This window comes from Staurois parvus, unplaced genomic scaffold (genome assembly GCF_062004578.1).
Source record: "Staurois parvus isolate SC_StPar_1 unplaced genomic scaffold, SC_StPar_1.0 ptg000027l, whole genome shotgun sequence".
Lineage (NCBI taxonomy): Eukaryota > Metazoa > Chordata > Amphibia > Anura > Ranidae > Staurois > Staurois parvus.
Genome location: NW_028317823.1, coordinates 6,400,654 through 6,418,184, shown reverse-complemented (window position 1 = coordinate 6,418,184; position 17,531 = coordinate 6,400,654). Strand labels below are relative to the sequence as shown.

Below are 17,531 nucleotides of genomic sequence, written 5' to 3'. Positions count from 1 at the left end.
TGACAGTATGTAAAAAAAAAACAAATAAAAATATAAAAACAAATGTAAAAAAAAAGTTTAAAAATTATAATTTTTGGTTATAAACTAATTTGGGTTATTTTTTTTTTTTTTTAACTAAAAAGATAACGGAATCCATTTTGGCCAAGATTTATGATTAAATATTTATTTGCAAAATTTTATAAGAAAAACATTTTTTCAACATTTTTGGACTTTTTCATTTACATAGCAAAAAAAAATAACAATCCCAGTGGCGAATAAATACCACTAAAATAAAGCTTTATCTGTCTCAAAAAAACACAAAAAAATTCATATGGGTACAGTGTTGTATGACCGCGCAATTGTCAAAGTGTGATAGTGCTGAAAGCTGAAAATTGGCCTGGACTGGAAGGGGGTGAAAGTGTCTGGACTTGAAGTGGTTAACCTCCTTGGCGGTATTCCCGAGTGTAGCTCGGGGTAACATTTCAGTACCAAAAGCGGTAACCCCGAGCTACACTCGGGAATACCATGCGGCGCTGCTCCGGCATGTGATCTTCACTTACCTTACCCTGCGCTCCCACGATGTGTCCCCTGCAGCGTCCCCGGCCATCTCCTCCGGCCGATGCCGGCATCCGGCTTCTGTGTCCTGTCCCTGTGACGTCGGGACGTACGGGCGCCGCCGCCGCCGGCGGCGGGAAATTTAAAAATTTTAAAAAATGTCATTTTTTTTTTTTTTCATTTTACACAGTAAAACATTGCTGTTTCAACCAATTTCACATACATTTTGTCCCTAGTGCTTTGTCCTGTGCCCTGCCTGCATTTTGTCTGTTCTTTCTGCCTGGAAACTGAGAAACGTCCATGGCGTCCAAAAAGTGTCCCTTTAGGTCAAAAGCGGTTTAGATCAGCTAGAGAACAGCGATAGTAAATCAGAACCACTTGCAGAATTGAGTGATAATGATTCGTGGGGGAAATTCGTCATCAGAAACTGAAAACGATTTTGCGACTGAGCTCAGCAATGTGCGAACTTGGCGCTATATTTCACATTTCAGTGTTTTTGGTTTGATTATATTATTGAATTAAATTTTTTATTATTTTTATATTATTTTTATGATTATTTATTAAATTATAATTTATGATTTTGTGTTTCAAATTTTATCCTACCCGGGATGTTTACTAGACTCTTGTTCGGACAGATTTCAGTGAGTTTTTCCTAAAAATTACAGCCTACAATAAAAAAAATACATATTTCCATGCAAAAAAATGGTACCGCTTTCAGCACCAAAAATCTGAAATAATCATACCGCCAGGGAGGTTAAAGGATAAGTTCAGCTTTTAGACAAAAAATAATAAATGCATATTTTTTTGCAGGAAATAAAATGTGCATTTATTATTTTTGTCCAAAGGAGCCTGTAAAGCATTGCACAAGTGATCAGTAGATTACTGATGCCATGCAGGTCTCCTGCAGACCCGTCAGAATATATACTTGCCGTGCGGGATGTACAGCCAAGCAGATATTCTGCCAGGAAGTTTGAATGAACTAGCATGGCGCTCCACAGCACTGTGGTATTTCATTGAAAACTACAAGCCCTCAGGCGCTAAGGCTGCCAGGACTTGTAGGCTCTCATTCACAGAACTCTGAATGAGTGACGCGGCCATGCTGTTTTCAAATCTGACAGACAGTACAGGGAGACGTCTCCCCGTACTGTCAGGGGTAGGGGGGCTGGCAGCGGTGGGTGCAGCTGCAGCTATGGGAAAACGTTACATGGAAATTACTTGAATCACTTGTATTGCTGACCTATCCCAGTCAAGCCTGCACTTCTTTTCACACATCTCTACTCATTAGACTGTGCAATATCATTTTCTCATTTGTGTGCCTAATTAAGCGTCATATTTACCTGGACGTTTATTGCACTGAGTTTTATTATTTATTGTTATATATTTTAGCGCTGCACCTTTTGCTATATATATGTAAATTAATTGGTTTACATGAATGTTATAGCGTTTACAAACTGCGGTATAGATACTGGAATTTGTTTATTACTAGCAATAGCAGCAATCAGCGACTTATAGCAGGACTGCGGCAGGCATTCTGACACTGGGGGGAACTGACTTGGTGTCAATGACATCCCCAGTGACACCAAAACAGTGATCAGTGTTAATAAAAAGCACTGACACTGTATGAATGGCACTGGACAGGAAGGGATTAACATGAGGGGGATCAAAGTGTTAACTACGTGCTGTGTCTGTGCTTTCCACTGTAAGAACACTTTTGTTTTGCCTACTATGCTAGGCTCACATGCTCCTTACCCAGAAATGCAAAATCGTGTGTGTATACTATATATATACATACAAACACACACACACATATATATATATATATATATATATATATATATATATATACACACACACACACATATATATATATATATACACACACAGTTGCAAGAAAAAGTATGTGAACCCCTTGGGATTACGTGGAGTTTTGCATGAATTGGGCATAAAATGTGCTCTGAACATCATCTAAGTCACAACAATAGAAGAACACAGTCTACTGAACATAATACTACACAAACATTAGATGTTGCCATGGTTTAGGGCTGCTTTGCTGCCTCAGGGCCTGGACAGATTGTTGTCATTGATGGGAAAATGAATTCCAGAGTTTATCAAGACATTTTGCAAGAAAACGCACGACCATGTCCGCCAACTGAAGCTCCGCAGAGGATGGGTGATGCAACAGGACAATGACCCAAAGCATACAAGTAATTCAACAAAACAATGGCTGCAACAGCACAGAATACACCTTCTGGAGTGGCCCAGTCAGAGTCCTGACCTTAACCCGATTGAAATGCTGTGGCATGACCTTAAGAGAGCAATTCACACCAGACATCCCAAGAATATTGCTACACTGAAACAGTTTTGTGAAGAGGAGTGGTCCAAAATTACTCCAGATCGTTGTGCAGGTCTGATCTGCAACTACAGGAAACGTTTGGTTGAGGTTATTGCTGCCAAAGGAGGGTCAACCAGTTATTAAGTCCAAAGGTTCACATACTTTTTCCTCCCTGCACTGTGAATGTTTACATGTTATGTGCAATTAAACCATGGCAACATCTAATGTTTGTGTATTATGTTCAGCAGACTGTGTTCTTCTATTGTTGTGACTTAGATGACGTTCAGAGCACATTTTATGCCCAATTCATGCAAAACTCCACATAATCCCAAGGGGTTCACATACTTTTTCTTGCAACTGTATATACACACTGTACACACACACATATATACACATGATTTTGCACACCCCTGCCACCTTTTAGCAGTATTTCTGCTATAGGGCAGCGGGAAAGGGATTAATTGGGGGGGACACTAACATAAATCTTCCAGCCAGCGGTCTATTCTTTTCTCTTTATTCCATTTATAGGAAGCAAAGAATATAAAGACAATTAAAAGACAAGCCCAATCTTTAGGAAGTTTACTTACTGCCCTCCTTGAGACTGTTAGATGGCCTGTTAAAATCTCTGCAGTTGATTACACAGACAAGTGAATGTACTTTCTGACTTCAGAATAGTTGCAGTGTTTGCTGGAATGCATTGATTGCCTGGAATTGTCCTCAAATGCCATTCTAATCATCACTGTCCTTTGGTATTTGTATCCCTGCTTCCCTGTTGGATGATTACCCGATGAACAATCAATACATTCCTCATGTACACTAGCCTTGGACAAGGTAATGATTAGGCTCCTCTGCGCTTAAGACCTGTTTTTCTCTCTTCTTGGCATTTCATTTCTGTACATAATTCCATCAGTTGAACTTAAAAGTCAATTACTGGAAACCATTAAATGGAAACACAGAATGTTCTTGCACGCAAACCAATCAGCCATGCCATGACTCCCGTATGCTTTAAAACTCAGCACAAAAGTTTTGTTTTATTGACCACCATGCTCAAAATGTCTTATTCTGTGTCCTCAGTTGGCTCCCTGGCGCTGATTTTCAAGTTGTGACATGATGGGACAGGTTAAAGTAAGAAGGATAAGGTCTCACGCACACAGACGGTGGGAGGCTGAAAATATGGCCATTATAACCCCTTCCCACTTGTGCCTGCTGGCCCTCTAAAAGGTTTCAGACACTAGGAGGCGGGCATTTCGGTCCAATGACCACCATGATTGGAAAGCTCCCGATCACAAGTAGAGATTGGGAGATTTCCATTACCTGCCAGTAACTGTGCCGAGCGCACACTCTTGGCAAAGCATTGTTTACATTTTGGTACGCATACAGGTGAAACTCAAAAAATTTGAATATTGTGCAAAAGTTCATTTATTTCAGTAATGCAACTTAAAAGGTGAAACTAATATATGAGATAGACTCATTACATGCAAAGCAAGATAGTTCAAATACATTTTTGCACAATATTCTAAGTTTTTGAGTTTCACCTGTATATGCGGCCTCTTGGCGACAAAGCCCACTCGCCGAGAGGCCACATATATGCGTAGAACTGGTGGGAAGAGGTTAACGTTCCTGCTGGTTTTCAGCGTCCAGGGAGCCACAGATGCAGCGAATAGCCTTCCATACTAATGAGCAGCTGTGCAAGGTCATTCTCTTGTAAACGATGACGCTTCCATGCATCAGTGTTTACCAGCACATTCATGTATGTTTTTCCTGAGTGTGGGAGTTTCAGGTTTGGGAAAAATGTTGTATGCACTTGCACAGGTAGATGCTGATGCACAGAAGCATTTACAAGAGTTTGGCAGAAAGTATACAATGATTCACTTGTATGCCAGGTTCAACGGGTGCAGGAAAACACTGTTTTTATGCTGGGAATATGTTCAGCCTCAAACTGTCAATGTACCTAAAGCAGGTGTGTCCAACCTGCACGCCAAGACAGCTATGAATGCAGCCCAACACAGAATTGTAAACTTACTTAACCTCCTCGGCGGTATGATTCTTTCCGATTTTTTGTGCTGAAAGTGGTACCTTTTTTTGCATGGAAATATGTAGTTTTTTATTGTAGGCCTGTAATTTTTAGGAATAACTCACTGAAATCTGTCCGAACAAGAGTCTAGTAAACATCCCGGGTATGATAAAACTTGAAACACAAAATCATAAATTATAATTGAATAAATAGTCATAAAAAATATAATAATAATAAATTTAATTCAATAATATAATCAAACCAAAAACACTGAAATTTGAAATACAGAGGCAAATTCGCACATCGCTGAGCAAAGTCGCAAAATCGTTTGCAGTGTCTAATGACGAATTTCCCCACGAATCATTATCACTCAATTCTGCAAGTGGTTCTAATTTACTATCGCTGTTCTCTAGCTGGTCTAAAACCGATTTTGACGTAAAGGGACGCTTTTTGGACACCCTGGACTTTTCTAAGTTTCCAGGCAGAAAGAACATTCAAAATGCAGGCAGGGCACAGGACAAAGCAGTAGGGACAAAATATATGTGAAATCCATTGAAACAGCAATGACAGCAAAAATGAAATTTTTTAAAAATTTCAAATTTCCCGCCGGTTCCGGCGCCCGTACGTCCCGACGTCACAGGAACCGGAACATGGAAGCTGGATGCCGGCATCGGCCGGAGGAGATGGCCGGAGAGGCTGCAGGGGACGCATCGCGGGAGCGAAGGACAAGGTAAGTGCTGCAGGGACTCCCTGAGCAACGCCGCATGGTAAGCACGAGTGTAGCTCGGGGTTACCGCTCTTGGTACTCAAATTTTACCCCGAGCTACACTCGGGAAAACCGCTAAGGAGGTTAAAGCTGTTTTTTTTTTTTTTTTTTTTTTTATTGGGGAGCACCTATGTTTGTGATCAACTATCTTCAAGGATGAAGCACACGGTGGTCAAAATTAGAACCAAAATAAATGAAGAGCACCTTGAGAATTTTACTACATCGATTGAACCAGGTATTGATGTGTTAGTTTATCAAAAACAATATCAAATATCGCAGTAGTTTTGTTACCCTCTTATACTTGTATAATAAAAAATATTACAAAAAAAAGTTGTTACTGGAATAGGTACGTTATCTAGATCAGTGGCCATCATTGTTAGTGTATTTTATGTATAGCCCAAGACAATTCCTCTTCTTCCAATGTGGCCCAGGAAAGTCAAAAGGCTGGACACCCCTAGCCTAATACAATCAAAAATCCATCCAACCAAATCAGTATTCACATATTCCAAATATAAGATGATTATTTCTCATTTCAGTATATGCAAATTATTGCTTTATACCACATTGGCTAGATGCACATCCAGAACCACTGGTGTATACATGGTGGTGAGTAAATGGCTCTGTAGTTTTAGACTATGTTTGCATGATACACCAGCAGTTTCATTTGTGCATGGAGTCAGGTGGGGGGGGGGGGGGGTAAAGTGATGATTTGGATGGTCTGCCCACTGTCCTGAAACAAGGAACAATCCTCTCATTTTTGGGATATGTAATGGAATGAGATATGTAAATACTTTGTTTTAAGAAAGCTACATTGTGACAGATAGTTGACTGGAGCTGCTAAAACATCTACAGCCCCATGTGGTGTTTCTAAAGCTCCTTTCACATGGCATGGACAAAGACAGTGGATCCACTTGCTCAGCAGGGGATCTCTCCACTGATCCCTGCTGAGGAAGCAGATGACAGGTTCACGTCTGCTCCGCTGCTGCAGAACGGACACAGACACAGCCTGCTGTCCTCTATGGGCAGTCTGATGGAAATGGACCACCTGTCCATTTCCATCTGACTACCATCCCATCTGATGGACAAAAGGGGAATGGATCCACATCCGTCTTTTTGGTGGATCAAATGTCCACGGCTGTAAACAGCCACATGTCCGTTTACACCAGCCACTCCATAGAGATTCCAATCAGGTCTGCCTGGAAAAAAAAAAAAAGGGCAGGCAGACCCGATCAGAACATCTGTGTGAAAAGGGCCTTAGAGATGAATAGGCTACATAAATACATGTTGAGATTGCACAGTAGTTTAAATTTAAAGTGCAATTCCAGTCAAAACTTTTTTTTGCTTGTTATTGACTGACCAATTTTCCCAGAAGTCTGCAGAGCCAGAAGCAAAGCTAGAGGCAATATTTCCAAGAAAAGTGTTATTTTTGTATAAGAAATAGCAACTGTTTAGCTGGGAAACCAGATGTTTCTTTTCTCTGAGCATGGTAACTGATATCAGTTTGCTCAAGCACTAGCAATATACAGCTGGTAAAAAGTATTGCACACGTTACCATTTTTTTTTTTAAAGAAAAAAAAATTATATATTATATTAATATATTTCTAAAAGATCCTATTGACATGAAATGTTCACCACATGTCGGTAACAACCCATGCAATTAATACACACCAAAAAAAAAAATCAGAAATTAACCTCCCTGGCGGTATTCCCGAGTGTAGCTCGGGGTAGTTTCAGCACCAAAAGCGGTAACCACGAGCTACACTCAGGAATACCTTGCAGCGTTGCTCTGGAAACCCTTCTGCACTTACCTTGTCCTGTGCTCCCGCCATGTCCCCCCTGCAGCGTCCCCGGCCATCTCCTCTGGCCGATGCCGGCATCCGTCTTCTGGGTTCCGTTCCCTGCGACATCGGGACGTACAGGGACAGAACTGGCGGGAAATTTAAAAATGTCAAAAAGTGACATTCACTAAAATCACTCAGTATAACATTACTGTATCAAACCATTTCACATACATTTTGTCCCGAGTGCTTTGTCCTGTGCCCTGCATGCATTTTTACTGTTCTTTCTGCCTGGAAACTGAGAAACGTCCATGGCGTCCAAAAAGCGTCCCTTTAGGTCAAAAGCGGTTTTAGACAAGCTAGAGAACAGCGATAGTAAATCAGATCCACTTGCAGAATTGAGTGATAATGATTTGTGGGGAAATTCGTCATCAGACGCTGAAAACCATTTTGCGATTAAGATCAGTGATGTGGAAACTTGGCGCTCCATTTCAAATTTCAGTGTTTTTGGTTTGATTCTATTATTGAATTACATTTATTAGATTATTTTATGATTAAATTATAATTTATGATTTCGTGTTTCAAATTTTATCATACCCGTAGGGAGGCTACGTGTGCAATGACATGTTCAATACTTATTTTACCCACTGTATATAGTGGAGGGGGTGTCTATTAAGAGAAGTGATGTTTCATTAAAGTAACATTCAAAACAAACTTTTTACGCAGTTTTAGGTTGACATTCATCCACTGTGCCTGGATTCACTGCTAGTGCCAAATGTCCCCAAATCAGATTCTGTAAAATAAAGACAAAACAAAAAGGCAGCTTGACATATGCCATTGTTGTGGCAACCTCCCATATGGACGCAAGAGGAAGGTTGCACAGCACGGCATCAAATGCACATCAGCATGCCCAAAAAGGAACACCACAATCATAGATATGTTAGGATATGATTTACACTCCTGGTTAACAGGAAAACAAAAGGGAAAAAAAAACCAAAAAAAAAAACCACTACACTCCCTCGGCATCAGAGACTCCGCTCTCTCCTGGCTCTCCTATCTCAGCGCTCCTTCAGCGTTACCTATAGCGCTGCCACCTCCCCGTCTCTGCTGGGGTCCCTCAAGACTCTGTTCTCGGGCTCCTTCTCTTCTCCATCTACACCTCCTCCCTTGGCCAACTGATACACGCCCACGGCTTCAACTACCACCTCTATGCCGATGATACGCAAATCTACCTCTCACCTCACCCCTTCAGTCTCTGCCCGAATCACCTGCCTACTGAACGACATATCAGACTGGATGTCACTCAATTTCCTCAAATTAGACCTTTCCAAAACCGAGCTCCTAGTTTTCCCCCCAGCCCGTGCCCCCCCCTAAACTCTCCATCACAACCAATAACGCCACCATCAGTCCCACCCCGCAAGCCAAAGTTCTAGGTGTCACTCTAGATTCCAATCTATCCTTCCAGCCCCATGTCCAATCGCTGGCAAACTCATGCAGGCTCCACCTCCGCAACATCTCCAAAATACTCTCGTTCCTAACCCCAGACACTACTAAACAACTCGTTCACTCCCTTATTATCTCACGACTTGACTACTGCAACTCCCTCCTCACCGGCCTACCTCATCACAGACTATCCCCACTTCAGTCTATCCTGAACTCAGAGGCCAGACTCATCCACCTTACCAACCGCTCAGTATCCGCCACCCGCCTCTGTCATTCCCTCCACTGGCTTCCAATTGCCCAACGTATAAAATTCAAACTACTAACATTGACGTACAAAGCTATTCATAATACTTCCCCAAACTACCTCACCGACCTGATACGCAAATACCACCCAACCCGTACTCTTCGCTCCTCACAAGACCACCTACTCTCCAGTTCCCTGGTGTCCTCCCACGCCCGACTCCAGGACTTCTCCAGGTCTTCCCCCATGCTCTGGAACTCACTACCCCAATCCATCAGACTGTCATCTACCCTCCTCACCTTTAGGCGCACCCTGAAAACCCATCTCTTCAGGGAAGCCTACCCGCCCCCACCTAACAGCCGATCTCCTCCCACTCCATCCCCCCCAGCCATTTCCTCCTGTACCACTCTCCCCTCCCTCCTAGATTGTAAGCTCCAAGGAGCAGAGCCCTCGAACCCCTCGTGTATTGTATTGTTACTGTATTGTCTCATGTACTGTCCCCCACTATAATGTACAGCGCTGAGCAAACTTTTTGGTGCTATATACTGTATAATAATTGTAATTTTACCGCTGACCCCCAAAAACACTTCACTTTGCTGAAGTTGGCATTGTTCCGGGTTGAATGATGCCCAGTTTCAAGCTAAATCCAGTTTCTGGGAGCACAGGGTATCATGGACAAACCCACTGAGGGGTGCATTATGACACCAGCCTGAGCTCACAGCAGTGTTGCACAGTAAAGCATTAATTTATTATGAGACTGTCCTTCTGAAGGAAGAAGAGCATTTAGAATTAGGGCCACCCACTGCTGATGGGAAGGAGGCTCTAGTTAGGACAATGTGCTGCTAGTATGAAGAGGAGGCTTTAGAGTTGGGAAACCCATTGCTGGAGGAAAGTGGAGGCTCTAGAGTTGGGACCATGCACTGCTAAAGGGAAAAGGAGGCTCTAGAGTTGGGAACATCCTCTGCTGGGGGGAGGAGGAAGATCTAGAGGTGGGAGCTTGCACTGTTGAAGGGAAGAGAAGGCTCTGGAGTTGGGATCACCTATTGTTGAAGGAGAGGACCTAGAATTAAGACCACCAAAGTGAAGAAAAAGGACCTAGATTCAGCACTGGAAAATGTATGGTCAAAATCTGTTTTATTTTGGCGTTAGAAACCATATTGGGTTTTAATTGGTCAGTGTCCTTGTTTGAGACTCTCCCTTTATCTGTTCTGGCAACCATTATCGGAGAAAAAGGTGATGGGGAAATACAATTTTAGAGTTGTCACCACAACAGGAGAGGGAAGTCTTCCAATAGGGACACTTATGTAAGCAACAGACTTTCTTAGGTGAATTCACCTTACTTCGGAGATATTTCCTCTTGCTACCAGTTGGGTTTCCAGGGCAGGAAGTGATGGGAAATTATCTCAACAGGACACAGATGCCATTTTTGGGCTGTATATATACTGTAAGCAGTTAGATTTTTAACTTGAAGAGCAATTCACCCATCCTACTTGTTGCTCAAGTCTTAAAATAAAGACCTTTGGTACCAAAAAGTTATGATGCATTCAACACACAACTGGCCTGAAAATACAAAATACTGTACAGCACTTACACATTTCACAGAAGTATTATCTTAGAGTTTTTAAAAATGCTTCTAACTGAAATGCGTAAGCACTGTATCCCATGCTGCTTACAGACCACAGTTTCCTGGTAAAGCCATCAAACTCTCAGGACCATTTGAAGAACAAGAGCTGTATTGTTTTTTTTTTTTTATTTAATAAAAGTGTAAAACTTTTTTTTTTTAATAAAATTTTGGATAGAGTGGAGAAGGATTACAATGCTTGGCAGTTTTTATTGCAGTCTGTGCTCCCGTTAAGGAGATTCACCATTTGTCCTATTTATTCCTGTTTTGAGGAAAACCCAAAAATGTTTTTTTTTTTACTTTCAATAATGGTAGAGGGGAACTCTTCCAATGGGGACACCAATTCTGGTGACCTGGAGGTCTCCAAGGAACTCCCTTAATTTGTAGGGATTTGCACTCACTTCCTGTTTGGTTATAAAAATGGTAGTCCCCAGTGGGGCCAAAAAAAATTGACAGGGGTTATAACACTACTCTATCCAAAAAGGAAAAACCTCACACGTTTTATCTATAGTTCCACTTTAAACAAAAGGGAGAAGCTTTCCATAGTCCAGTTGTGCAGCGGATTCTTCATGTTTTATTATAGGATATCAGCTTTCGAGATGAACCAAAACCAACACCTGGCCACACAGTGAATGGGTCTGAAAGCCTAGATCTACCTGGAATAATTTGTTTGATTTTCTTTTTTGGAAAACACGGTACATGAGAATGCAGCAGTCACATCTTGTGTCTAGTTGGCATTGAGAATATAAATCAAAATTGGTTGCCTACAATCTATGAGTTCAATTTACTACCTGAATTTTATTGACCAAGTTGAGAAAAACGAAATGCAGAAAGCTGGACTGTTATAAAATGATGCTCTAGAAAAAACACTGCAAAAAAACAAAAAAAAACTCTTGAGTGGCCATGCCTGTGATCCAGTTGTCAAGACATCACAGATTACAGGTAAAATACATAAAGGCCCTGTGATCAATCACAAATGTAAACACTGCCTAGGTTTGCTTTTCAGGGCCCTTCCCTTCTGTAATCACATCCTTTAGTTCCACTGCCTTTATTGTGAGGGGAAGAGTAGTAGGAAGCAGCAGACTCCAGATGGGGGCTTTGATTACACGGTGGGAGTGTTTTTAAACCTTTTCACACCCCCCCCCTTCCTTTGAGTGTATGGGCAGTAGTCCAACTACATCCAGTCTCTATATATGACTTCAATATTAGTGTCATCACCTCCCTTATTCTGCAGATTAACCACATTCTCCCACTATACGTGATATGTACATTAACCCCTTCATCTCCTCCCTCTGTGTAGGACCTGTACATTATGTGCTGTACATAGTGAAAACAAACTAGAAAGAATATCACCTTGGAGTGCCCACTTTCCAAAAATATTTTTTTGCTGTGTTGCATGACATTAATTGTCAAACTATCCCTGCAAAATAAAATTGGTATATACAGACTGGAAGTGGTTAAAGTATTGCCCTGCCACTACTTTCTATTACTTTACGGCTGATGCAGAAATCACCACTTAACACATTCAGGCCCCTTTCACATGGACTTTCCTTGAAAAACAGGCACGCTGACCCAATTGGAACCTCTATTCTCTATGGAGGGGCAGGTGTAAACGGACATCCAATCGGATCTGCCAAAAAGTTGAATGGGGATCCGTTCCCCTTCCCTCCATTGGATGGCAGTCAGATGGAGACGGGCAGGCGCCTATAGAGGATAGCAGGTTCTGCAGGTCTGCCCCATGTGAAAGGGAAATATGTTCCATACTACCCGGATGAGAGAGAAATGACATTTCATACATGACCATGGGTTTGCTATGCACAGGTGAAACTGCAAGCAGATCACAGAATAAATAATTGACAAGGTAGTAAGATTATGGTATTAAAAAAAGTCTTTATTATGCATCCATTTTTTTAAAAAAAATCCCTGATTAAAGCTCATTAAGGCACATAGAAAAATCCCTTTAAAAAGGAAAAGGCCCTGGTTTAAAAGAAATCTCAAGGTTCAGGACAATATGAAGAGAGGTTTCCATACTTCAAAAAAAGATAAAAGCTGTAGGGTGCTGTGAAGTCAAAGTCAAAATGATTAAAAAAAGTCAAAGTGATTGAAAGAAAAACCAAAAAAAACAAACAAAAAAAAAATATTCACAACCCAATCCAAAGCTACACTTCAATATACCAACAACAAATCAAATAAAAAAAAAAAATACAAAAAAAGGTTATCAAATAAAATGAAGACCGCATAGATGTACTGCAATCATCCAGCTATCACAGGTAAAGCCATACTTGAACAACTTAAAAATGTTATTGAACTGGTAACCCCTCAGTGTAGGTAAAATCCCCCAGTGGGTTAGATACTCAGTTTTTTTTATTGCTGCCGGAGTCCCTGTCTGGAAGATATCCCCTCACTTCCTGTTCTAGTGAAACTCTGTTGCTCTGAGCTGAATTTCCTGCACTGATGATCTAATCCCTGACTTGCTGCCAGATTCACAGCAGCAAAATATGCATAAACCCCAAACAAGCAGCAATGAAACTTGGCTTACAATGACAGGTGTGTCACCAGGACAGAAATTGGCTTCCAAAACCTTTGCCTTGAGTTCCAGGACATTAAAATTAATGTACTGAAAATGAAAATTTACGACAACTACCAAAAAAACTTTTACTTCAGTCTGTCCCCCGAGGACCAGTCAACTATTCAATGGATGCCACCATCTTGTCTAAGGCAGCAAGGATTGCAGCCAGGTTGTCAATCACAACCCACAATTAAGATATGGGTCACTCCAATGACCGTCACGTCTTTCCTCCGGGCATATGTACGCAGTCCAGGGAAGAGAATGAAGAGGAGGGCTGAGCTGCTGACTCTTGGCAAGGTCATTATTTGCATATCAGCAGTCTGCTTGAACTACATGTCTTATGCCTGGTTCACGGTCACGCAGCTGCGGGCTAGTGTTGGTTGGCACCCCCACGCATCTCATCCCGCAGCACAATCCAGGATGTGGGAACCACACGGAAACCGCATGGTCAAAAAAGACCATGCGGTTTCCTTGGGGATGCATTTTGTACATGCACCTTTTCCTTGAGTAAACACGGGCAGACCAGCCCACGGAAAAGAGCGGCCTGTTCTGACCACACAGAGAGCGGCCTGTTCCAACTGCACTAAGACAGGTCACACAGCCTGCATTAGGGTTAACCAGGCCTTAGGTTTAAAAAAAAATAAAAAAAAAAAACAGCTGATGGATTATGCAGCTACCAATCAGCTGATGGATTATGCAGCTACCAAACAGCTGAAGGATTATGCAGCTACCAAACAGCTGATGGATTATGCAGCTAAAGTGAACAGAATCAGAATGACTGACAAACAAGCAGCAATTGCAGAATAAGTCAGCAACTGCAGCCTCCAGTAAAGTTTTTCCTCTGTGCTGCTCTACTACAAATGATCTGTTTCACTTTAAGTGGTTCTCCCTGTTCACAAATCTGAAACAAAATCCCTATAAGCACAGCAACTAGATTTCACCTTAAACTCATGGACAAAGCTCAAGCCTATAGTTGGAGAGCTATGCCTCAATGTGTATATAGATCAACAACTTGGATTGTCAGCAATCTCCCCCTGTTCACATTACAAAAAGGATGCCTACACCAATACCTGCCTGAAAATACTAGTTCCCTGGCCATGGTGCTAATCCCTTGGTAGAAAGCTTAAATAGATTTTCTTTATACAGTATTCTGTGCCACAGGATACAACGTATGTGTAGTACTTTGCCCCATCTTGCTGCGGAAGCAGAGGCATTATGCACCCCACAGCGGTCAGTAAATGCAGCTGGCAAAAACAGCTGCATTTTTCACTGCCGCTCATCTCCAACTCCAAGCACTTTCCCAAGACAAGCACTGGCAAGAGGAATTCTGGTGCCAGGAAGCCGACCCCCCCCCCCCCCCCCCGCATTCCTCCTGCCAGTGCTAGTCTCTGGCAAGTACTTAAGATCGGGACATGAGTACCGACCATCAAAGTGTTTATCATCCTTGCTAGCTACATTGTGGCCAGCTGTTGTGTCCTGTCCAAGTGCATAGCTAGCCTTACACAGCACTTGGGAAAACGAGACAAAAGTACTAATACAGAATACAGTCAGAAGAAGTAGCATTTTCAAAGGCAGATAGCCACCTTTAAAAAGTTTCTTTAAAAAAAGGGCAATTCCACAACAACTAAGAAAGAAAGAAGGAAGAAAAAAAAAAAAAAGTGGACCCATGCTTTAATGACACCAAGAGATCTCACCTTTAAAATTTCACTTATAAAAGAACAGTAGTTCCTACCCCCTTATTTATGTCTAGAGACAAAACCCTCTCACTTAATCTTTCATTTACATCCTAACAATTCACTGTAGCACAAAACCAATGGCAAAGAGGGTGTCAGTCATATGCAAGAGTCTCTTAAGGTGCCAAGTGAACATGGAAAAATCTTTGAAAACAAACCTATACTATTTTAAAGCAAAATCTCTGCCTAGAGCAGGCCATTGAGAAGTCAAAAAACGAAATTTGTGTCAATTGTCAAATCATTCATTTTTTGCATCGTGTGCCAACTGCAACATGCGATTTTTGAATCAAAAATACCTGATCCAACATGGAGTTTTTTTTTTCTTTTTAGGAGATCGAAACAATTGATGGCACAATTGCTTGAGCGATTTTAGATTTTTAATCATCAAAGGTTTCGTTTTTCGACTGGTCTATGGCCTGCTTTATGCTAGGTCTGCACTGGCAAATCTCCTTTCAGCTGAGAAATTTAATTATTTGTTGGCAGTCACCTTATGTGCAGCACACTGAAATAATTGTCAAGAAAAAAATCAACAGTTGAATCTCAGTCTAGGCCTACGTTGGCGATTTAAATCTGTAACCAAGAGCAACCACTACATGATGCCATTAGCTTCTTGTGTTTTAGTTTGACTTGTTACTGGGGCCTGAACTTTCTTGGCTCACCACCCCCTGGCTCAGGGGGTCAGTAAAATCATGCTCATCAGAACAGGTAGGACAGCTGGTGGAATTTAGCCATTAAGTCAGAAAAAGTCAAGATCTAGTAAATGGAAACTAAAACCCAGAGGAGTAGGCCAGAATAGACTATTCTGGATAAGAAGGGAATACAGGCATCTTGTGAGCTTTGCTCTTAGACAGGATTTAAGATCTTCAAATGGAATACAGTTTACTTAAGACATTACAGCTTAGGAATAGGACTTGCTGACACAGCTATGCTTTCAATTGCACATTCGTTTGTTCCCCTGCGGATTCTGAAGTACCCCTTCTCTCCCCAGGCCTCCCCCCAGCTGTTCTTCACAATCCAGTACTTCTGTCCAGTTGAATCGACACCGTAACCAACCAGCAGGACGGCATGGTTTGTCAGCTGGAAAGGGTTGAATTTATTCTGCAGTCCAGTGTGGTGGTAGATTCCTCCTTCATAGTGCATGAAATCATCGTAGACTTCAAAAGCTACAGCCAAAGGACCCCCCAAAATGAGTTCATATTTCATGTAAGCCTCATTGCAGCCACCATAGAAGCCTCCAACGTAGTGGTACTCCGCTGTATAATAACGATAGGAGTCACCTTTCAGAGTGCAGGGTGAATCACTGCCAGTGTAAGGGAAGTCCGACTCTTCTACAATGCCGAAATCCTGAGCATATTTTCCAGCGATGAGATAAGGAAAGCCTCCATCGCAACCTTAAAATAGGAATGTTTTGTTAAAAAGGGCAACTGTCATGCTTGGATTGATATCAATAAAAAGTAAATTAGAGTTTGGAATACTTTTTTTCCCCCCTGGAGAATATGCTTCTCAATACCCTGCACAGATATATCAATCACACGCAAAAGGCAACTAGTCACATTGTTTTTCTTACAGAAAAAAGGCATGGCCATTCTGATCCTCTCATTCAAAAGGCTACATGAAGCAAGTGACTAGCATTTTAGGTCTCCCTTTCAGCATTAAAGTGGAATTCCAGCTTAAACCTAACTAAGCTTAAAAATGCCCCCCCCATCCTCCTCCTGACACCCATCATTACTAACCTGTGTAAGACAGGATGTATATACGTACCTTTCTCAGCCTGCTCACATGATTTTCCTTGCATCAGCCAGTACTGACTGCAGGGGAGAGCGCCCCAACAGCTGGTAAAGTGGTGATGTTAGCCATAGGCTTCAATGGCCCATCCATTCTGGAGCCCTCTCTTCTCCCTTACAGCCATGCTGGCTTACAAAAGGGGTGTAGAATTAGATCAGTGGACTGGAGTGGCCTTCAATTGGCAAGTATAGACATTTTTCATACATCGGTTAGCAAGTATTGATGTTAGACGAGGGAGGGGACAGTTGAGAGCAGTTCGGGTTATCCTGAAATTCCACTTTAAACATGAACTAGTGCCTAGGATTTTTATTTTTGGTTAACCAGCACTGGAGGAGTCCGAAGCTTGATTTTCTAAGATATTTTCTTTTTTTTTTTCTTTAATTACTTTCATTATCCTGGCAAGCAAACGTAGCTTTATGTTGACATCAGCACACATATCCACCCCAAAAAGAACCAATGACTTGAAAGAAATAAGTAGGCTGCCATCGCTGACCCATAAAAATGCTAGTCACCCCACTTTCATTTTTATCCAATGGCATTGTATTTTCTGACTCAAAAGGGTGCATTTTATCTGTGTAGTTCAGAACGTACTGAAGTCACAGGTTCAGGAGACCAACTTTCGAAAGGTCAAAAAGGAAACGCCCTGTGGGTGGGGCGAAAAGTGTTGACGCACTTCTGGTCTGCCATCTTCTTGGCCTACGTCACTTCCGGTATT

At 41.8% G+C, this 17,531-nt stretch overlaps 1 protein-coding gene across 3 annotated transcripts in view; it reads right to left on the bottom strand.

Annotated features, from left to right (window-relative positions):
* The window catches only part of CTSC (cathepsin C), a 62,891-nt gene that overhangs the window by 22,226 nt on the left and 23,134 nt on the right, over window positions 1-17,531 (bottom strand). Inside the window, exon 7 of one of the 3 annotated variants that reach the window (XM_089656678.1) lies at window positions 7,451-7,573. The exons of 1 other annotated variant lie outside the window; for it this stretch is intronic. In XM_089656678.1, coding sequence (XP_089512804.1) covers window positions 7,451-7,573 — 123 coding nt within the window. Of the gene's footprint in view, window positions 1-7,450; window positions 7,574-12,599; window positions 16,423-17,531 lie in introns of those variants that run through there. One more of the 3 variants, XM_089656686.1, reaches the window with a different exon arrangement.